This window comes from Mobula birostris, chromosome 12 (genome assembly GCF_030028105.1).
Source record: "Mobula birostris isolate sMobBir1 chromosome 12, sMobBir1.hap1, whole genome shotgun sequence".
NCBI lineage: Eukaryota > Metazoa > Chordata > Chondrichthyes > Myliobatiformes > Myliobatidae > Mobula > Mobula birostris.
In genome coordinates this window covers 108,206,901-108,223,531 of record NC_092381.1, presented here as the reverse complement: position 1 = coordinate 108,223,531, position 16,631 = coordinate 108,206,901, and the positions used below count along the sequence as shown (strand labels likewise).

Genomic DNA, 16,631 nt, shown 5'->3' with positions numbered 1-16,631 from the left:
TCAGTCAACTCCAGGCCAAGGTACCCATAAGACATACACTTAGTGGCCACTTTATTTGGTACCCAAGCCAAACCTGGTGTTACCCATCTACTTTAACGTTCAACATGTTGTCCATTCAAAGATGTTCTTCTGCACACCACCGTTGTAATGTGTGGTTATTTGAGTTGCTGTCACCTTCTTGTTAGCTTGAAGCAGTCTGGCCATTCTCCTCTGACCTCTCTCATTGACATGGCATTTTCACCCACAGAACTGCTGCTCACTGGATGCTTTTTGTTTTTCACACCGTAAACTCTACACACTGTTGTGCATGAAAATCCCAGGAGATCAGCAGTTTCTGAGATACTCAAACCACCCCATCTGACACCAACAATCATTCCACAGTCAAAGTCACTTAATTCACATTTCTTCCCCATTCTGATGTTTGGTCTGAACAACGACTGAACCTCTTGACTATGTCTGAGTGCTTTAATGCATTGATTGCTGCCACATGATTGGCAGATTAAATATTTACATTAATGAGAATGTGTACAGGTGTATCTAATAAAGTGGCCATTAAATGCAAGACTTTAAGACATAGGAGTAGAATTAGGCATTTTGGCCCATAGAGCCTGCTCTGACAGCAGGCAGGAGGACTCTCCATTGACTCGTCTTCTCTGGTGAGGCAGTCCTGTAGGATTGAGGCTGATCACCCCCAGTAGGCTCGGAGGCCTCAGATCAAGGCTGATCATCCCCACTGGGCTCGGAGGCCTCAGATCAAGGCTGATCATCCCCACTGGGCTCGGAGGCCTCAGATCAAGGCTGATCATCCCCACTGGGCTCGGAGGCCTCAGATCAAGGCTGATCATCCCCACTGGGCTCGGAGGCCTCAGATCAAGGCTGATCATCCCCACTGGGCTCGGAGCCCTCAGATCAAGGCTGATCACCCCCACTGGGCTCGGAGGCCTCAGATCAAGGCTGAGCACCCCCCCCCCCCCCCCCACTGGGCTCCGAGGCCTCTGATGAGGTGGTTGTCACAAGTGAAGACTCTGCAATAGACGGGGAAGGAGATGGAGGGAGGGAAGGAGGTAGGAGTTCATGAGGGACTGTGTTTTCTTAGCTGCTTCTTACTTCTCCCTCCACCCCACCTCCCGTTGGGCAGAAGATACAAAATCCTGGGTCAAGGACATCTTCTATCTCACTGAAATCAGGTTCTTGAACAAACATCCTGTACGATACATGGACTCCTAACCTCACAATATACCTCAATGTGGCCCCTGTCTCATCCTCCTTCGCTCCAAAGAGAAAGACCCCAGTTTGCTCAACCTATCCCCATAACACATGCCCTCTAATCCAGGCAGCATCCTGGTAAATCTCCTCTGCACTCTCTCTAAGGCTTCCACATCCTTCCTCTAGTGAGATGACAATACTCCAAGTGTTCTAATTGTAATTACAGTAGTTTTTACATATTGCACTGTCTTGCTGAACTCTGCCATGAACCGTCCCAGTCCCAGCTGTGAAAGTAAGGGGGTTGGGCAAGGGACTAGCAACCCCATCCTATAAAAACCCAGAGCTACAGAAACACAAGAAACTCCAAAGATCTCATTACTGGGACAGGAAGGATCTTCGCCTAGAAGACCATAAGACAGAGGAGCAGAATTAGGCCATTTGGCCCATCGAATCGGCTCTGCCATTCAATCATGGCTGATCCTTCTCTCGCCCCCTCAGCCCCACTCCCCCGGCCTTCTCCCCGTAACCTTTGATGCCGTGTCCAATCAAGAACCCATCAAGCTCTGCCTTAAATAGGCCCAATAACCTGGCCTCCCACAGCTGCCCGTGGTAATAAATTCCACAAATTCACCACCCTCTGGTTAAAGAAATTTCACCATATCCCTGTTTTAAATGGAATCCCCTCTATCCTGAGGCTGTGCCCTCTCGTCCTAGACTCTCCCACCAGGAGAAACAACCTTTCAACATCCACTCTGTCTAGGCCTTTCAAAGTTCGAAAGGTTTCAACGAGATCCCCCCCTCATCCTTTTGAGTTCCAGCGAATACAGACCCAGAGCCATCAAACATTCCTCATATGATACCCCTTTTATTCCTGGAATCATCCTTGTGAACCTCTCCCCAATGCCAGCACATCTTTTCTAAGATGAGGGGCCCAAAACTGTTCACATTACTCAAGGTGAGGCCTCACCAGTGCCTTATAAAGCCTCAGCATCACATCCCTGTTCTCGTATTCAAGACCTCTTGAATTGAATGCTAACATTGCATTTGCCTTCCTCACCACTGACTCAACCTGCAAGTTAACCTTTGGACGTATAAAGTCGTGTGATGAAAGTGGAAGCTGCAGGCCCAATCAACCTTCTATGGGCCCAGGACCGAGGACTCTGGTGGCTGGCCTCTGCCCCGCTCGGGCTGAGGGGCTTAAGTGAAGAAGACCCCCCCGCTACCACAAGGGACCAATTTCACAACCTATGTCAGTGACCGTGAACCTGACTCTGATTCAGTTGTGTCATGTGCTGCTGAGTGCACTGTGTGCACGTCTGGTCTCTCTAACCAAGGACGGAGGGAAAGCATTCCCGGCTGGCTGAACTTGTCTGGTCGGTACTGAGAATAAACAAATCGGGCTGATACTCAGTAAAATGTAAAATAATGGTATAGGAATTGCTACTGGGGGTAAATGTAACACTGGCTGAAATGCTTTGAATTAAGGGTCACGCCTTCCAAAGTAGGGGCCAGTCATTTAGGAAGTTCTTAGTTGGAGCTGGTGGGGGTGTCCTTGGAGTTCTCTACCCCTAGGCCGTGGAGGCTGTTTAATTATGTGTGTACATAATAAAGAACTTCATTTCCCAGTGGGCAATGCGGGCGAGTAACCCGGAACAGGAAGCTTCAATAGCGACCTGGTCGCATGAGCTTGGTGTTGTACAGTAACTCAATAATAAAAATGTTCTAGCATTTACCCACACCACTTTATTCAGAACAAACATAAGAGGCGCTTGGTCTGAAGCGGAATGAATGGGCGTTTGGATATTCAAGAAGCGAAAGGATTCTGGAGATAGTGTAGGAAATTGGCGCTGAGGTCAAAGATCAGCCATGAACTGTTAATCCTAATGTTCGTAAACAAGGGCTGTACGTATGCACACAGCACAAAAGCATGCGCATACATGAACGCATGCACGTGCTGCACGCACACAGGCACACACACACATACATACACACACACATGACAGCTGAGGCGAGAACCTTCTGTGGGATGGAGGCCGGGTGATTCTCTACGATTAACCGCTTGAGGTAATGTATCCACAGCCTCTTCTCTTCTTGGTTCTTGGCCTGAAAAAAACAAGGAATCGATCAGCTTCACCTTGGGAAGTGGCCTGTAGCTGACCTCAGTAATGTCGTGCGCGGATGAGAGCCACTGAGACTCGCTCATTGCCTGATGCAGCCCTGAGCCTTGGCGACTGATCGTAACTCCCCACTGAGCACATAACAATCAAAGCCCCACCTCATCAACCACTGACCCTGACCAGTGACCAGAGGCTCCATTTAGGCAACCACAGGCTTGTCTCAGCAATCACAGGACCAGTGTCAGTGATAACAGGCCTGCCTTGGCAACCGCAGGACCAGCCTTAGCGACAACTGGCCTGCCTTGTTGACCAGAGGCCTGCTTTGGCGATAACAGGGCTACCTAGGACAGACATCCCACCCTGCAAAAACTCATTTCAGGGAGATAGCACCATCAATTTGCAGGAGACTCCCGGAACTTCCGGGAGAGGTGGGATGTCTGCAATAGAGTAGCTCCTTAGCAGCCGGCCAGCTAGTTTAAATAATGTTAGCTATGCTAATGAACGAATGACACCTGTTAAACTCACCTCAACACGTCTTTTACATTCTTAACCCACCATGGGCAATAGAAAAGTCACTGTTGCAAACAGTGCAGCGAGCAACACTGTCATTATTTTTGACCCCTATTAGGCAGGGGTACACTTTAGGGTAGTCTGGGGTGAAGTACGTTTTATATTTTCTTTTTTTGGAACACTCTGCCATGGTGTGCACTCGTTCGTGTTCGTTCTCTCTCTCTCTCGGTCGCTCTCGCTCTTGCTCTCACTCTCTCTCTCGCTCTCGTGGTCACTCTCATACTCGCTCGCTCTCTCTCTCAAAAAAGTTGATTTCTGGGACATTGTATATAATTTGCAGGCATCAGGGAGCCACTATTAATATGCGGGAGACTCCCGGAACTTCCGGGAGAGGTGGGATGTCTGCTAGGAGACAATAGGCCTGCTTGGAGATAACAGGTCTGCATTGGAGATAACAGGCCTGCCTTGGTGACAACAGGCCTGCCTTAATAACTACAGGACTGGTCTTGGTAACAACAGGCTGGCCTTAGAGACCACGCTCATGCCCAACCACAGATGAAACCGGAGGAACCACTGACAGGCAGCCGACCTGCCATAGATCCCCTCCAGCACCATGGGGCGGGGTGGCTGGAGGCCTGAGCCAACAGCAAGGCTGACTGACCTGGAGTGTGTGCTGCTGCCTCGGAACCGTCAAGTCAGTCACTCGGAAGCTGAGGGAATCCTTCACGTTCTCCGACAACGTCAGGTTGCAACACTGCAGGGGAAGAGAGAATCTTTCTGGCTCAGCTTGTTCAAGGCTTCCCACAGACCACACACCACACGCGAAGGTCATTCACTGCTAGCCCACCGCTTGAAAGCTGCCAGTGAGAACCTCATTTGCCCATGACACAGCAGGAGCTGGATGTCATTGGGCCCAATGAGTCCCTGCCAGCCCTCTAAACAATCCTACTTTTCACCGTGAAACTATTCTCCCCACAGTCCCATCAACTTCCCCCTTAGATTGGACCCTTTGCCCACACACCAGGTGAGTTTACAGTGAAAACCCGAGCCTCTTTGGGACATGGGAGGGAACTGGAGGACCCAGAGGAAACCCGTGCGGTCACAGCCAGAAAGTGCAAACTCCTTAAAGAGACCATGCCGGAGGCCAGGATCAAACCTGGGATCTCAGGAATTGTGAGACAGCAGCTCTACCAATCATAAGACTATAAGGAATGGAGCAGAGTTAGGACATTCGGCCCATCGAGTCTGCTCCACCATTTCATCATGGCTGATCCATTTCCCCTTTCAGCCCCATTTCTCCTGCTTTCTCCTGTAACCTTTCACGCCCTGACTAATCAAGAACCCATCAACCTCTGCATTGAATGCACCCAATGACTTGGCCTCCACAGCTGCCTGTGGCAACAAATTCCACAGATTCACCACTCTCTGGCTAAAGAAATTCCTCCTCATCTCCATTCTAAAAGGACATCCCTCTACTCTGAGGTAGGTCTCCTGGCCTTAGACTCCCCCACCATAGGAAACATCCGCTCCAATTCCACTCTATCAAGGTCTTTCAATATTCAATAAGTTTCAATGAGATTCCCCCTCATGCTTCTAAATTCCATGAGTACAGGCCCAAAGCCATCAATCGCTGCTCATATGACAAGCCTTTCAATCCCAGGATCATTTTCATGAACCTCCTTTGAACCCTCTCCAATGTCAGCACACCTTTTCTAAGATGAGGCCCAGACCTGGTCACAATACTCCAGGTGAGGCCTCACCAGTTCTTTGTAAAGCCTCAGCATTTCATCCTTGCTTTTATATTCTAGTCCTCTTGAAATGAATGCTAACATTGCATTTGCCTTCCTTACCACCGACTCAACCTGCAAATTAACCTTTAGCGAATCCTGCACGAGGATTCCCAAATCCCTTGGGACTTTTGAATTTTCTCTCCATTTTGAAAATAGTGTACCCTTTTATTTCTTATACCAAAGTGTATGACCGTACACTTCCCGACACTGTATTCCCTCTGCCACTTCTTTGCTCATTCTCCTAATCTGTTTAAGTCCTTCTGCAGCCTCTCTTCTTCCTCAAAACTACCTGTCTTCAAATCGTCTGCAAATTGGCCACAAAGCTATCAATTCTGTCATTCAAAACAATAAATGACGCAGCCTCAATTCCAGTCCCCGTAGTACATCACCAGTCACCAGCAGCCAACCTGAAAAGCTCCCTTTGTTCCCACTCTTTGCTTCCAGCCAATCAACCTCTGCTTTATCCACACTAGTATCTTTCATGGGCTCTTAACTTAAGCAGTCTCATGTGTGGCACCTTGTCAAAGGCCTTCTGAAAATCCAAGTAATCTTCTGAAAATCCAAGTAATCAACATCAACTGATTCTTTGTCTATTCTGCTTCTTACTTCTTCAGAATTGCAACAGGTTTGTCAGGCAAAATTTTCCCTTGAGCAAACCATACTGACTAGAGCTGAATTTTATCATGTGCCTTCAAGTACCCTGTGACCTCATCCTTAATAATCGATTCTAACACCTTCCCAACCACTGAGTTGAGACTAACTGGCCTGTAGTTTCTACTGCCTCTCTCCCTTCTTGAAGAGTGGAGTGACATTTGCAATTTTCCAGTCTTCTGCAATCATTCCACATTCTAGGTATTCTTGAAAGATCTTTACTAATTCCTACGCAATTCTTCAGCCACATCTTTCAGAACACCATCTGATCCAAATGACTTATTTCTTCAAATAATTAACATTTAGAACAGAAGATCATAAGACGCTTTAAGCACCAGCGACCCGGGTTCAATTCCCGCCACTGCCTGTAAGGAGCTTGTACGTTCTCCCCGTCACCACGTGGGTTTCCCCCGGGTGCTCCGGTTTCCTCCCACAGTCCAAAGTTGGTAGGTTAATTGGTCATTGTAAATTGTCCCGTAATTAGGCTCAGATTAAATCAGTGGTTGCGGGGCGGCGTGGCTCGAAGAGCTGGAAGGACCTATTCAGCACTGTATCTCAATAAATAAAACACTAAAATAAAGATATAGGAGCAGAATTAGACCATTTGCTCATTGAGTCTGCTCTGCCAATCTTTTGTGGCTGATTTATTATACCTTAGCTGGACGACTGACCTCACAATCCACCTCGTTATGATCCTGCACCTTACTGTCTGCCTGCTCTGCACTCTCTCCACAGCTGTTACACTTCATTTTGCGTTTTGTTATTGTTTTACTTTGTTCTATCCCAATGCTTTGTGTAATGATTTGATCAGTCCAAACAGTACACAAGACAAGCTTTTCACTGCCCCTCAGTTCAGTGGGGTAGAACCAGGTTTCACTTGCAGACAGCCCAGCACAATCCTGAACAAAAGATATTCTGCAGACTCTGGAAATCAAAGCAACACACACAAAATGCTGGAGGAACTCAGCAGGCCAGGCAGCATCTATGGAAAAGAGTAAAAAGTTGATGTTTCAGGCCGAGACCCTTCATCAGGACCAGAAAAAAAAGATGAGAAGTCAGAGTAAGAAGGTGGGGGGTAGGGGAGGAAGAAGTACAAGGTGGTAGTTGATAGGTGAAACCAGGAGAGGGGGAGGGGGTGAAGGAAAGAACCAGGAAGTCAATTGGTGAAAGATAAAGGGCTGGAGAAGGGGGAATCTGATAGGAGAGGACAGGAGACCATGTGAGAAAGGGAAGGGGAGGAGCACCAGGAGGAGGTGATTGGCAGGTAAGGTGAGAGAGGGAAACAGGAAAGGGGAATGGTGAAGGAGGGGGCAATTACTGGAAGTCTGAGAAATCAATGTTAGCTCAATCCTTGCTGATTTCATTAGATATGACACAAAGCACTTAACAGTACGTTTCGATGTTTCTGTGTAACAAATAAAGTTAATCTTTATATCTTTGTTACTTATAACCATATAACCATATAGCCATGACAGCACGGAAACAGGCCATCTCGGCCCTTCTAGTCTGTGCCGAACTCTTACTCTCACCTAGTCCCACCGACCTGCACTCAGCCCATAACTCTCCATTCCTTTCCTGTCCATATAACTATCCAATTTAACTTTAAACGACAACATCGAACCTGCCTCAACCACTTCTGCTGGAAGCTCATTCCACACAGCTACCAATCTCTGAGTAAAGAAGTTTCCCCTCATGTTACCTCTAAACTTTTGCCCTTTAACTCTCAACTCATGTCCTCTTGTTCAGCAGTCCCCAACCACCGGGTCGCAAAGCATGTGCTACCGGACCGCGAGGAAACGATATGATTTGGCGATTTGAGTCAGCTGCACCTTTCATCATTCCCTGCCACGCCCACTGTTGAGCCATTACGCACGCGAGGTCATTACCCGCGTGTCATCCATGTCAGCGCGAGAAGAAGATCAACTCCTCGGGCTTGCAAATGACGGCGGGCTGAAAAGTATGTTTGACATAACATCTCTGCCGGCATTCTGGATCAAAGTCAAGGCTAAATATCCTGAGATAGCCACGAAAGCACTGAAAATGTTGCTTCCATTTCCAACATATCTCTGCAATGAATGCAACGAAAACCAAATTGCGGAATAGACTGGACAGAAAGAACCCCATTCGAGTATTGCTGTCTCCCATCACCCCTCAATGGGACCGTCTTGTTCCAGGGAAACAAGCGATCAGCCCAGGGCTCCCACTGATTCAGCGATATTGGTGTGTTGCAATGATTTTATATGTTCATACGGGGAAAATATGTGCTGCGTGTTTAATATCCAAACGTTACTTAAAATGTTACAATGCTATTGACTTACTTATGTAACCATATAACAATTACAGCACGGAAACAGGCCATCTCTGCCTTTCTAGTCCGTGCCGAACGCTACTCTCACCTAGTCCCACCGACCTGCACTCAGCCCATAACCCTCCATTCCTTTCCTGTCTATATACCCATCCAATTTTTCATTAAATGACAATATCGAACCTGCCTCTACCACTTCTACTGGAAGTTCGTTCAACACTTCCTTCAAGCTCCCCTGTCCTCCCCTGATAATTGACTTATCCCTATATTCATGCAAGGAAAATATGCGCTGTGTGTTTAATATTAAATTCGTTAGATAAACCCTTTTAGAAACGAAATTGAGTGTATTAGCCACTTATCACCTATATTCCGGTCGTGATTAACACCACCCCCCGCCCTCCCCCGAACAGAATCGCCAAAAACGGTTTATAGAAAAAATCGGTACGTACATACATGCACAAATCACGCATGCGCACTGGTGCCCGCGCAAGGCTTCATGGTCATTGTAGTCTCGTGGTAAACAATGTACTGGACTGCTACTTTTGTCCGTTGGCAACCCTGCCCACACCACCCCGCCCCACCCCTCCCACCCCGGGTCGGCCGGTCCGCAAGGATATTGTCAATATGAAACCGGTCCACAGTGCAAAAAAGGTTGGCAACCCCTGCTCTTGTTTGAATCTCCCCCGTTCTCAATGGAAAAAGCCTATCCATGTCAACTCTATCTATCCCCCTCATAATTTTAAACCCCTCTATCAAGTCCCCCCTCAACCTTCTATGCTCCAAAGAATAAAGACCTAACTTGTTCAACCTTTCTCTGTAACCTAGGAGATGAAACCCAGGTAACATTTTATTAAACCTCCTCTGTACCTCTCTCAATTTTATTGACATCTTTCCTATAATTCGGTGACCAGAACTGCACACAATACTCCAAATTTGGCCTTACCAATGCCTTACACAATTTCAACATTACATCCCAACTCCTATACTCAATGCTCTGATTAATAAAGGCCAGCATACCAAAAGCTTTCTTCACCACCCTATCCACATGAGATTCCACCTTCAGGGAACTATGCACCATTATTCCTAGATCCCTCTGTTCTACTGCATTCTTCAATGCCCTACCATTTACCATGTATGTCCTATTTTGATTAGTCCTACCAAAATGTAGCACCTCACATTTATCAGCATTAAACTCCATCTGTCACCTTTCAGCCCACTCTTCTAAATGGCCTAAATCTCTCTGCAAGCTTTGAAAACCTACTTCATTATCCACAACGCCACCTATCTTAGTATCATCTGCGTACTTAATAAACCAATTTACCACCCCATCATCCAGATCATTAATATATATGACAAACAACATTGGACCCAGTACAGATCCCTGAGGCACACGGCTACACACTGTCCTCCAATCTGACACACAGTTATCCACCACTACTCTCTGGCGTTTCCCATTCTAGCCACTGCTCAATCCATTTTATTACTTCGATATTAACGCCTAACGATTGAACCTTCCTAACTAACCTTCCGTGTGGAACCTTGTCAAAGGCCTTACTGAAGTCCATATAGACAACATCCACCACTTTACCCTTGTCAACTTTCCTAGTAACCTCATCAAAAAATTCAGTAAGATTTGTCAAGCATGACCTTCCACGCACAAATCCATGTTGACTGTTCCTAATCAGACCCTGTCTATCCAGATAATTATATATACCATCTCTAAGAATACTTTCCATCAATTTACCCACCACTGATGTCAAACTCACAGGCCGATAATTGCTAGGTTTACTCTTAGAACCCTTTTTAAACAATGGAACAACATGAGCAATACGTCAATCCTCCGGCACCATCCCCGTTTCTAATGACATTTGAAATATTTCTGTCGGTGCCCCTGCTATTTCCACACTAACTTCCCTCAAGTTCCTAGGGAGTATCTTGTCCGGACCCAGAGATTTATCCACTTTTATATTCCTTAAAAGCGCCAGTACTTCCTCTTCTTTAATCGTCATACTTTCTATAACTACCCTTCTTGTTTCCTTTACCTTACACAATTCAATATCCTTCTCCTTAGTGAATACCGAAGAAAATAAATTGTTCAAAATCTCCCCCATCTCTTTTGGCTCCGCACATAGCCGGCCACTCTGATTTTCTAAGGGACCAATTTTATCCCTCACTATCCTTTTGCTATTTATATAACTGTAGAAACCCTTTGGATTTATTTTCACCTTACTTGCCAAAACAGCCTCGTATCTTCTTTTAGCTTTTCTAATTTCTTTCTTAAGATTCTTTTTACATTCTTTATATTCCTCGAGCACCTCATAAACTCCAAGTTGCCTATATTTATTGAAGATCCCTCTCTCTTTCCGAACCAAGTTTCCAATATCCCTTGAAAACCGTGGCTCTCTCAAAATTTTAACCTTTCCTTTCAACCTAACAGGAAAATAAAGATCCTGCACCCTTAAAATTTCACCTTTAAATGACCTCCATTTCTCTATTACATCCTTCCCATAAAACAAATTGTCCCAATCCACTCCTTCTAAATCCTTTCGCATCTCCTCAAAGTTAGCCTTTCTCCAATCAAAAATCTCAATCCTAGGTCCAGTCCTATCCTTCTCCATAATTATATTGAAACTAATGGTATTGTGATCACTGGACCCGAAGTGCTCCCCAACACATACCTCCGTCACCTGCCCTATCTCATTCCCTAACAGGACATCCAACACTGCCCCTTCTCTTGTTGGTACCTCTATGTATTGCTCCAAAAAAACTATCTTGCACACATTTGACAAACTCCAAACCATCCAGCCCTTTTACAGAACGGGCTTCCCAGTCTATGTGTGGAAAATTAAAATCTCCCACAATCACAACCTTGTGCTTACTACAAATATCTGCTATCTCCTTACAAATTTGCTCCTCCAGTTCTCGGTCCCCATGAGGTGGTCTATAATACACCCCTATAAGCGTCCCAACACCTTTCCTATTCCTCAATTCCACCCAAATAGCCTCCCTAGACGAGTCCACTAATCTATCCTGCCAGAGCACCACTGTTATATTTTCTCCGACAAGCAATGCAACACCTCCCCCTCTTACCCCTCTGATTCTATCATACCTGAAGCAACGAAATCCTGCAACGTTTAGTTGCCAATCACACCCCTCCTGCAACCATGTTTCACTAATAGCTACAACATCATATTTCCAGGTATCAACCCATGCTCTAAGCTCATCCACCTTTCTTACAATGCTCCTAGCATTAAAATAGATGCATTTAAGAAACTCTCCACCTCCTAATCTCTGTTTATCCTTAATGGAGCAAACAACTTATGTTGATAATAAATTAATTCACATGTCCAAATTCAAATGTTAGCCCACAGAGCCAGCGGTTACAGAAGCCCAAGTCCCACACCACCAGGTTGAAAAAGCGCACTTGTGCATATGACAATACACTGTTGAACTGTTGGGATGGACAGTCGGTTTTGTGGACTCTGGATCATGGTGTTTGGGGGCTTTACTATTGCTGGTATAGTGGGGTGGGGGGGGTTGATGCTTTTTTTGCTGAGACAGGTGGGGGGAGGGTTAATGCTTTTGCTGCTGCTTGTGCTTGGGAGGGGGAGGGGTGGGTTTTGGGGTCTAATGTTTTCCTGCCATTCATCCTTTGGGATTGTTTTCTGTTTTGTGGATGTCTGTGCAGAGTAAGAATTCTCTGATATTAAATTTAACCGTGGAACTCAACCCAACTATATCATTTCATGTTGATGGACTAGGCAGTTTAAATGGTTTGGCACGGATTAGATGGGCCGAAGGGTCTGTTACTATGCTGTAGTTTTCAATGACTCTAAATATGCTGCTGGGGGGTCTCAGTGGGTCAGGCAGCCAAGCGAGTGGGTGACGTGGTCTCTCCACGGTACAGCGTCACTCACAAAGATGTGCAGACTGTAGGTGTACTGATCTGCTCTCTTCTTGGTAATGAGAAGCATCTTGTCAAAGAGAAACAGCGTCCGCTCCTTCTTGGCTCTCTGTACCCGGAATGTTCCTTCCAGCACCAGCTCTCCGAACGCAATCAAGTCGGGACCCGTCCAGTTCAGCAGCGAGTTCTGAATCTCCTGTGGAGGATGGCAAAAGGTGTTCCAGTTCAGAAGCTCAGGGGCAGACATCTTCACTCTCACACACATTCGCAGAGTGCCATCAAACCCATCCACTCCCCTCAGTGCTCAGGTCCCTCGACTTGACAGGCCTCAGGGAGCCACAAGGGGGAGCACAAGACCAGGAATTAGTAGCAGTCCCACGCCAGCACACACAGAGGCAGGGAGCGGAGACAGAGGGAGAGGGAGGGGAGGGAGATGGCAGAGGGAGAGAGGGGGAGAGGGAGGGGATGGGGGAGAGAGGGAGAGAGGGAGAGGGGAGAGAGGGAGAGAGGGGGAGAGGGGGAGAGGGAGAGAGGGAGAGAGGGAGAGAGGGGAGAGGGGGAGAGGGAAGGGGGAAAGGAGGGGGTGATAAGGGAAAGAAAGGGAGATAAGTGGAGAGAGAAAGAGAGAGTGGGAGAAAGAAAGTGAGTGAGAGGGAGGGGGAGAGGGAGAGAGGGAGGGGAGAGGGAGAGAGAGGGGAGGGAAAGAGAGGGGAGGGAGAGAGAGAGAGAGAGAGAGAGAGAGAGAGAGAGAGAGAGAGAGAGGGAGGGGAGGGAGGGGAGAGAGGGGGAGGGGGGGAGAGGGTAGAGAGAGGGGAGAGGGGAGAGGGGAGAGGGAGAGAGAGAAATAGATAGATAGATAGATAGATAGATAAATATATATATACATATGTTTCACTATGTTCTGGTACAGCAATTCAAACAACCAGGGATATCGGAGGCTGTAGAGAGGAGTGGACCCAGCATAATACAACACAGACACATCCCTCCCCACTATCAGGAGGCACTGCCTCAAGCCAATAACATCTCCACCATCTGGGCAGTGCCATCTTCTCACGGCTACCATGGGGCAGGGGGAACAGAAACCACCAGGTTCAGGAACAGTTACTTCCCTTCAACCATCCGGTTCTTGAACCTACCCTAATCCCTACTTCAGTACAGTAACACTATGACCAATTTACACCAAACTGAACTGTTCTTATGTGCTTTTTTGTAATCATTGTGTATGATTTTTGCTTTTTCTTGTGATTGATCTTGTATCTCAAACGCCAAGGGCCTGTGACGCTGCTACAGTACGTTTCTCTTTGCACCTGTCTACGGGTGTACTCGTGCAGATAACAGTGAAATCCATTATCATTTTGACTTTATCCCAAGCTCTAAGGAATGTAGACCTGAACTGTGCAGCCTCCTTAGCCTGAACAAGCTTCACACCCCAGGGATTAGCGTGGATGAGTTTCACACCCCAGAGATTAGCCTGAACAAGCTTCACACCCCATGGATTAGCCAGAATGAGTTTCACACCCCAGGGATTAGCCTGCACGAGCTTCACACCCCAGAGATTAGCCTGAACGAGCTTCACACCCCAGGGATTAGCCTGAACAAGTTTCACACCCCAGAGATTAGCCTGCACGAGCTTCACACCCCAGGGATTAGCCTGCACGAGTTTCACACCCCAGGGATTACCCTGAACAAGTTTCACACCCCAGAGATTAGCCTGCACGAGTTTCACACCCCAGGGATTAGCCTGAACGAGTTTCACAGCCCAGGGATTAGCCTGAACAAGCTTCACACCCCAGGGATTATTCTGAACGAGCTTCACACCCCAGGGATTAGCCTGAACAAGTTTCACACCTCAAGGATTAGCCTGAACGAGCTTCACACCCCAGGGATTAGCCTGAACGAGCTTCGCACCCCAGGGATTAGCCTGAACAAGATTCACACCACAGGGATTAGCCTATACGAACTTCACACCCCAGGGATTAGCCTGGTGTATCTGCTGTAAACCACAGCACCTCGCACCCCACTCCCCACTAGTGGGTTCAGTTCTGGTCCCTCATTATAGGAAGGATAGAGTACAGCACAGAAACAGGCCTTTCTGCCCATCTAGTCCGTGCCAAAACCATTTGAACAGCCTTCTCCCAACGACATGCATAGTCCATGGCCCTCCATACCCCGAATATCCATGTACCTATCCAAACTTCTCTTAAACATTGAAATCAAGGTCACATGCAGCACTTATGCACAAGGATGTGGAGGTTATAGAGAGGGGGCAGAGGGGGTTTTCCAGGGTCTTGCCTGGGTTAGAGAGCATGTCTTATGAGGATAGGCTGTGCAAGCGAGGGCTTTCCTCCTTGGAGAGGAGGAGGATGAGAGGTGACTTGATAGAGGTGTACAAGACGATAGGAGGCACAGATCGAGTGGCCAGCCAGATTGGAAATGGCTAATATGAGGGGGGATAATTTTATGGTGCTTGGTTGTCAGAGGCAAGTTCTTTACACAGAGAGTGGTGGGTGTGTGGAATGCACACAGGATGATGACAGAGGCAGACACATTCATCGTCGTCATTCTGTGCTGCGTCGTACCACGTGGGTGATTGTGCTCTTTCCATGACCGTGACTGTTCTTGGCAAATTTTTCTGCAACAGTGGTTTGCCATTCCCTTCTTCTGGGCAGTGTCTTCACAAGACAGGTGACCGCAGACAATTATCAACACTCTTCAGAGACTGTCTGCCTGGCGTCAGTGGTCACATAACCAGATCTTGTGACGTGCAGCGGCTGCTTATACGACTGTCCACCATCTGCTCCCATGCCTTCACGTGACCCTGATGGGGGGGGGGGGGGGAGCTAAACAGGTGCTACACCTTGCCTGAGGGCGTCCTCAGGCAAGATGAGGGAAGGAGCACCTTACATCTTGTATCTCCAACCCGCCACCAACGCATTCGGGACATTTAAAGGACTAATAGATAAACACGTCATTGATAGAAAAATGGAGGGCTAGGTGGGAGGGAAGGTTTGATTGATCTTACAGCAGGTAAAAGAGCCAGCACAGCATTGTGGGCTGAAGGGCCTGTACTCTGCTGTAATGTTCTTTGTTCTTCTTCAGCCCATTGTCTTGTCCACCTATCCCCTCCCAGCTTCCTGTAGGCTGTACGCTTCATGTCCCCTGTACCTGCAGTCTGACCGCCTGTTCCTGCTTCCTCTTCATGTCGTTGATGTACCAGGCCACTGCCGTCATGGTGATAATGGCCTCCTTCACCACCTCGTACCCGTCAGCGCTCTTGTCGAAGTGCTTGGCCAGCTCCTAGTCACGAAAGGGTGCGGGGGTCAGATCGGAATGCCGCTGGGACCTTTGCCCCCGCCCACACACACACACACACACACACACACACAGACCCCATGGATGTAAACCCACTGGCCACGCACTGTAGTGCAGCAGTTAGCGTAACGCTTTACAAAGCTCATGTTCAATTCCCCACCGCTGTACGTTCTCCCCGTAACCGCATGGGTTTCCTCCAGTTGCTCTGGTTTCCTCCCTCAGCCCAAAGACGTATGGATTAGGGTTAGTAAATTGTGGGCACGCTTATGTTGGTGCCGGAAGTGTGGTGATGCACACGGGCTTCCCCCAGCACGTCCTCGGACTGTGGTGGTCATTGATTCAAAACAACACATTTCACTGTTTTGTAATCATCTAAAAACCTTTAAAATTTATACAGAGCAAATAAAGCTAACAAGTTGCAGTAACCAGGCCACTGTAGGGCCACAGTTACAGGGGGAGGTCACTCTGTCCCGACCCTCTCCTTGTTACAGAACCCCAGGGCAGACCACACTGAACCGTCTGCCGGAGCCCTCCCCTCGGTCCCACAGCTCTACCTGCAGCAGGAGATGGTATTTCAGTATCCTCTGGACAGGCTTCAGCAGGTATGTTTCCAGAGGCAGCGAGTGTGACAGGGAGGCCTGTCGCTCGCGGAAGAACTTGGCCAGGGTCCCGTTCTTCATGCAGTCCCGCAGCAGGGAGACAGAGCTGTGAAGGCAAGAGTGCAATGGTGCACAGTGAAGACCTAGCCAAAATCCACAGCACCCCCCTCCACCCAATCATCCACTCAGTTCTACTCCTCGTAACTCTGATCCAGAGCACAAGGCTTGGCCTAGCAG

General features: G+C 47.7%; 1 protein-coding gene across 4 annotated transcripts in view; it reads right to left on the bottom strand.

The window, feature by feature from the left end:
- Positions 1-16,631, bottom strand: part of LOC140206174 (pleckstrin homology domain-containing family G member 3-like) — a 139,884-nt gene that overhangs the window by 38,532 nt on the left and 84,721 nt on the right. For all 4 annotated transcript variants that reach the window (XM_072274440.1, XM_072274442.1, XM_072274443.1 and 1 more), the window contains 5 exons: positions 16,350-16,500; positions 15,649-15,780; positions 12,497-12,679; positions 4,495-4,587; positions 3,223-3,309 (listed from right to left, as the gene is read on the bottom strand). In XM_072274440.1, coding sequence (XP_072130541.1) covers positions 3,223-3,309; positions 4,495-4,587; positions 12,497-12,679; positions 15,649-15,780; positions 16,350-16,500 — 646 coding nt within the window. The remainder of the gene's footprint in view (positions 1-3,222; positions 3,310-4,494; positions 4,588-12,496; positions 12,680-15,648; positions 15,781-16,349; positions 16,501-16,631) is intronic.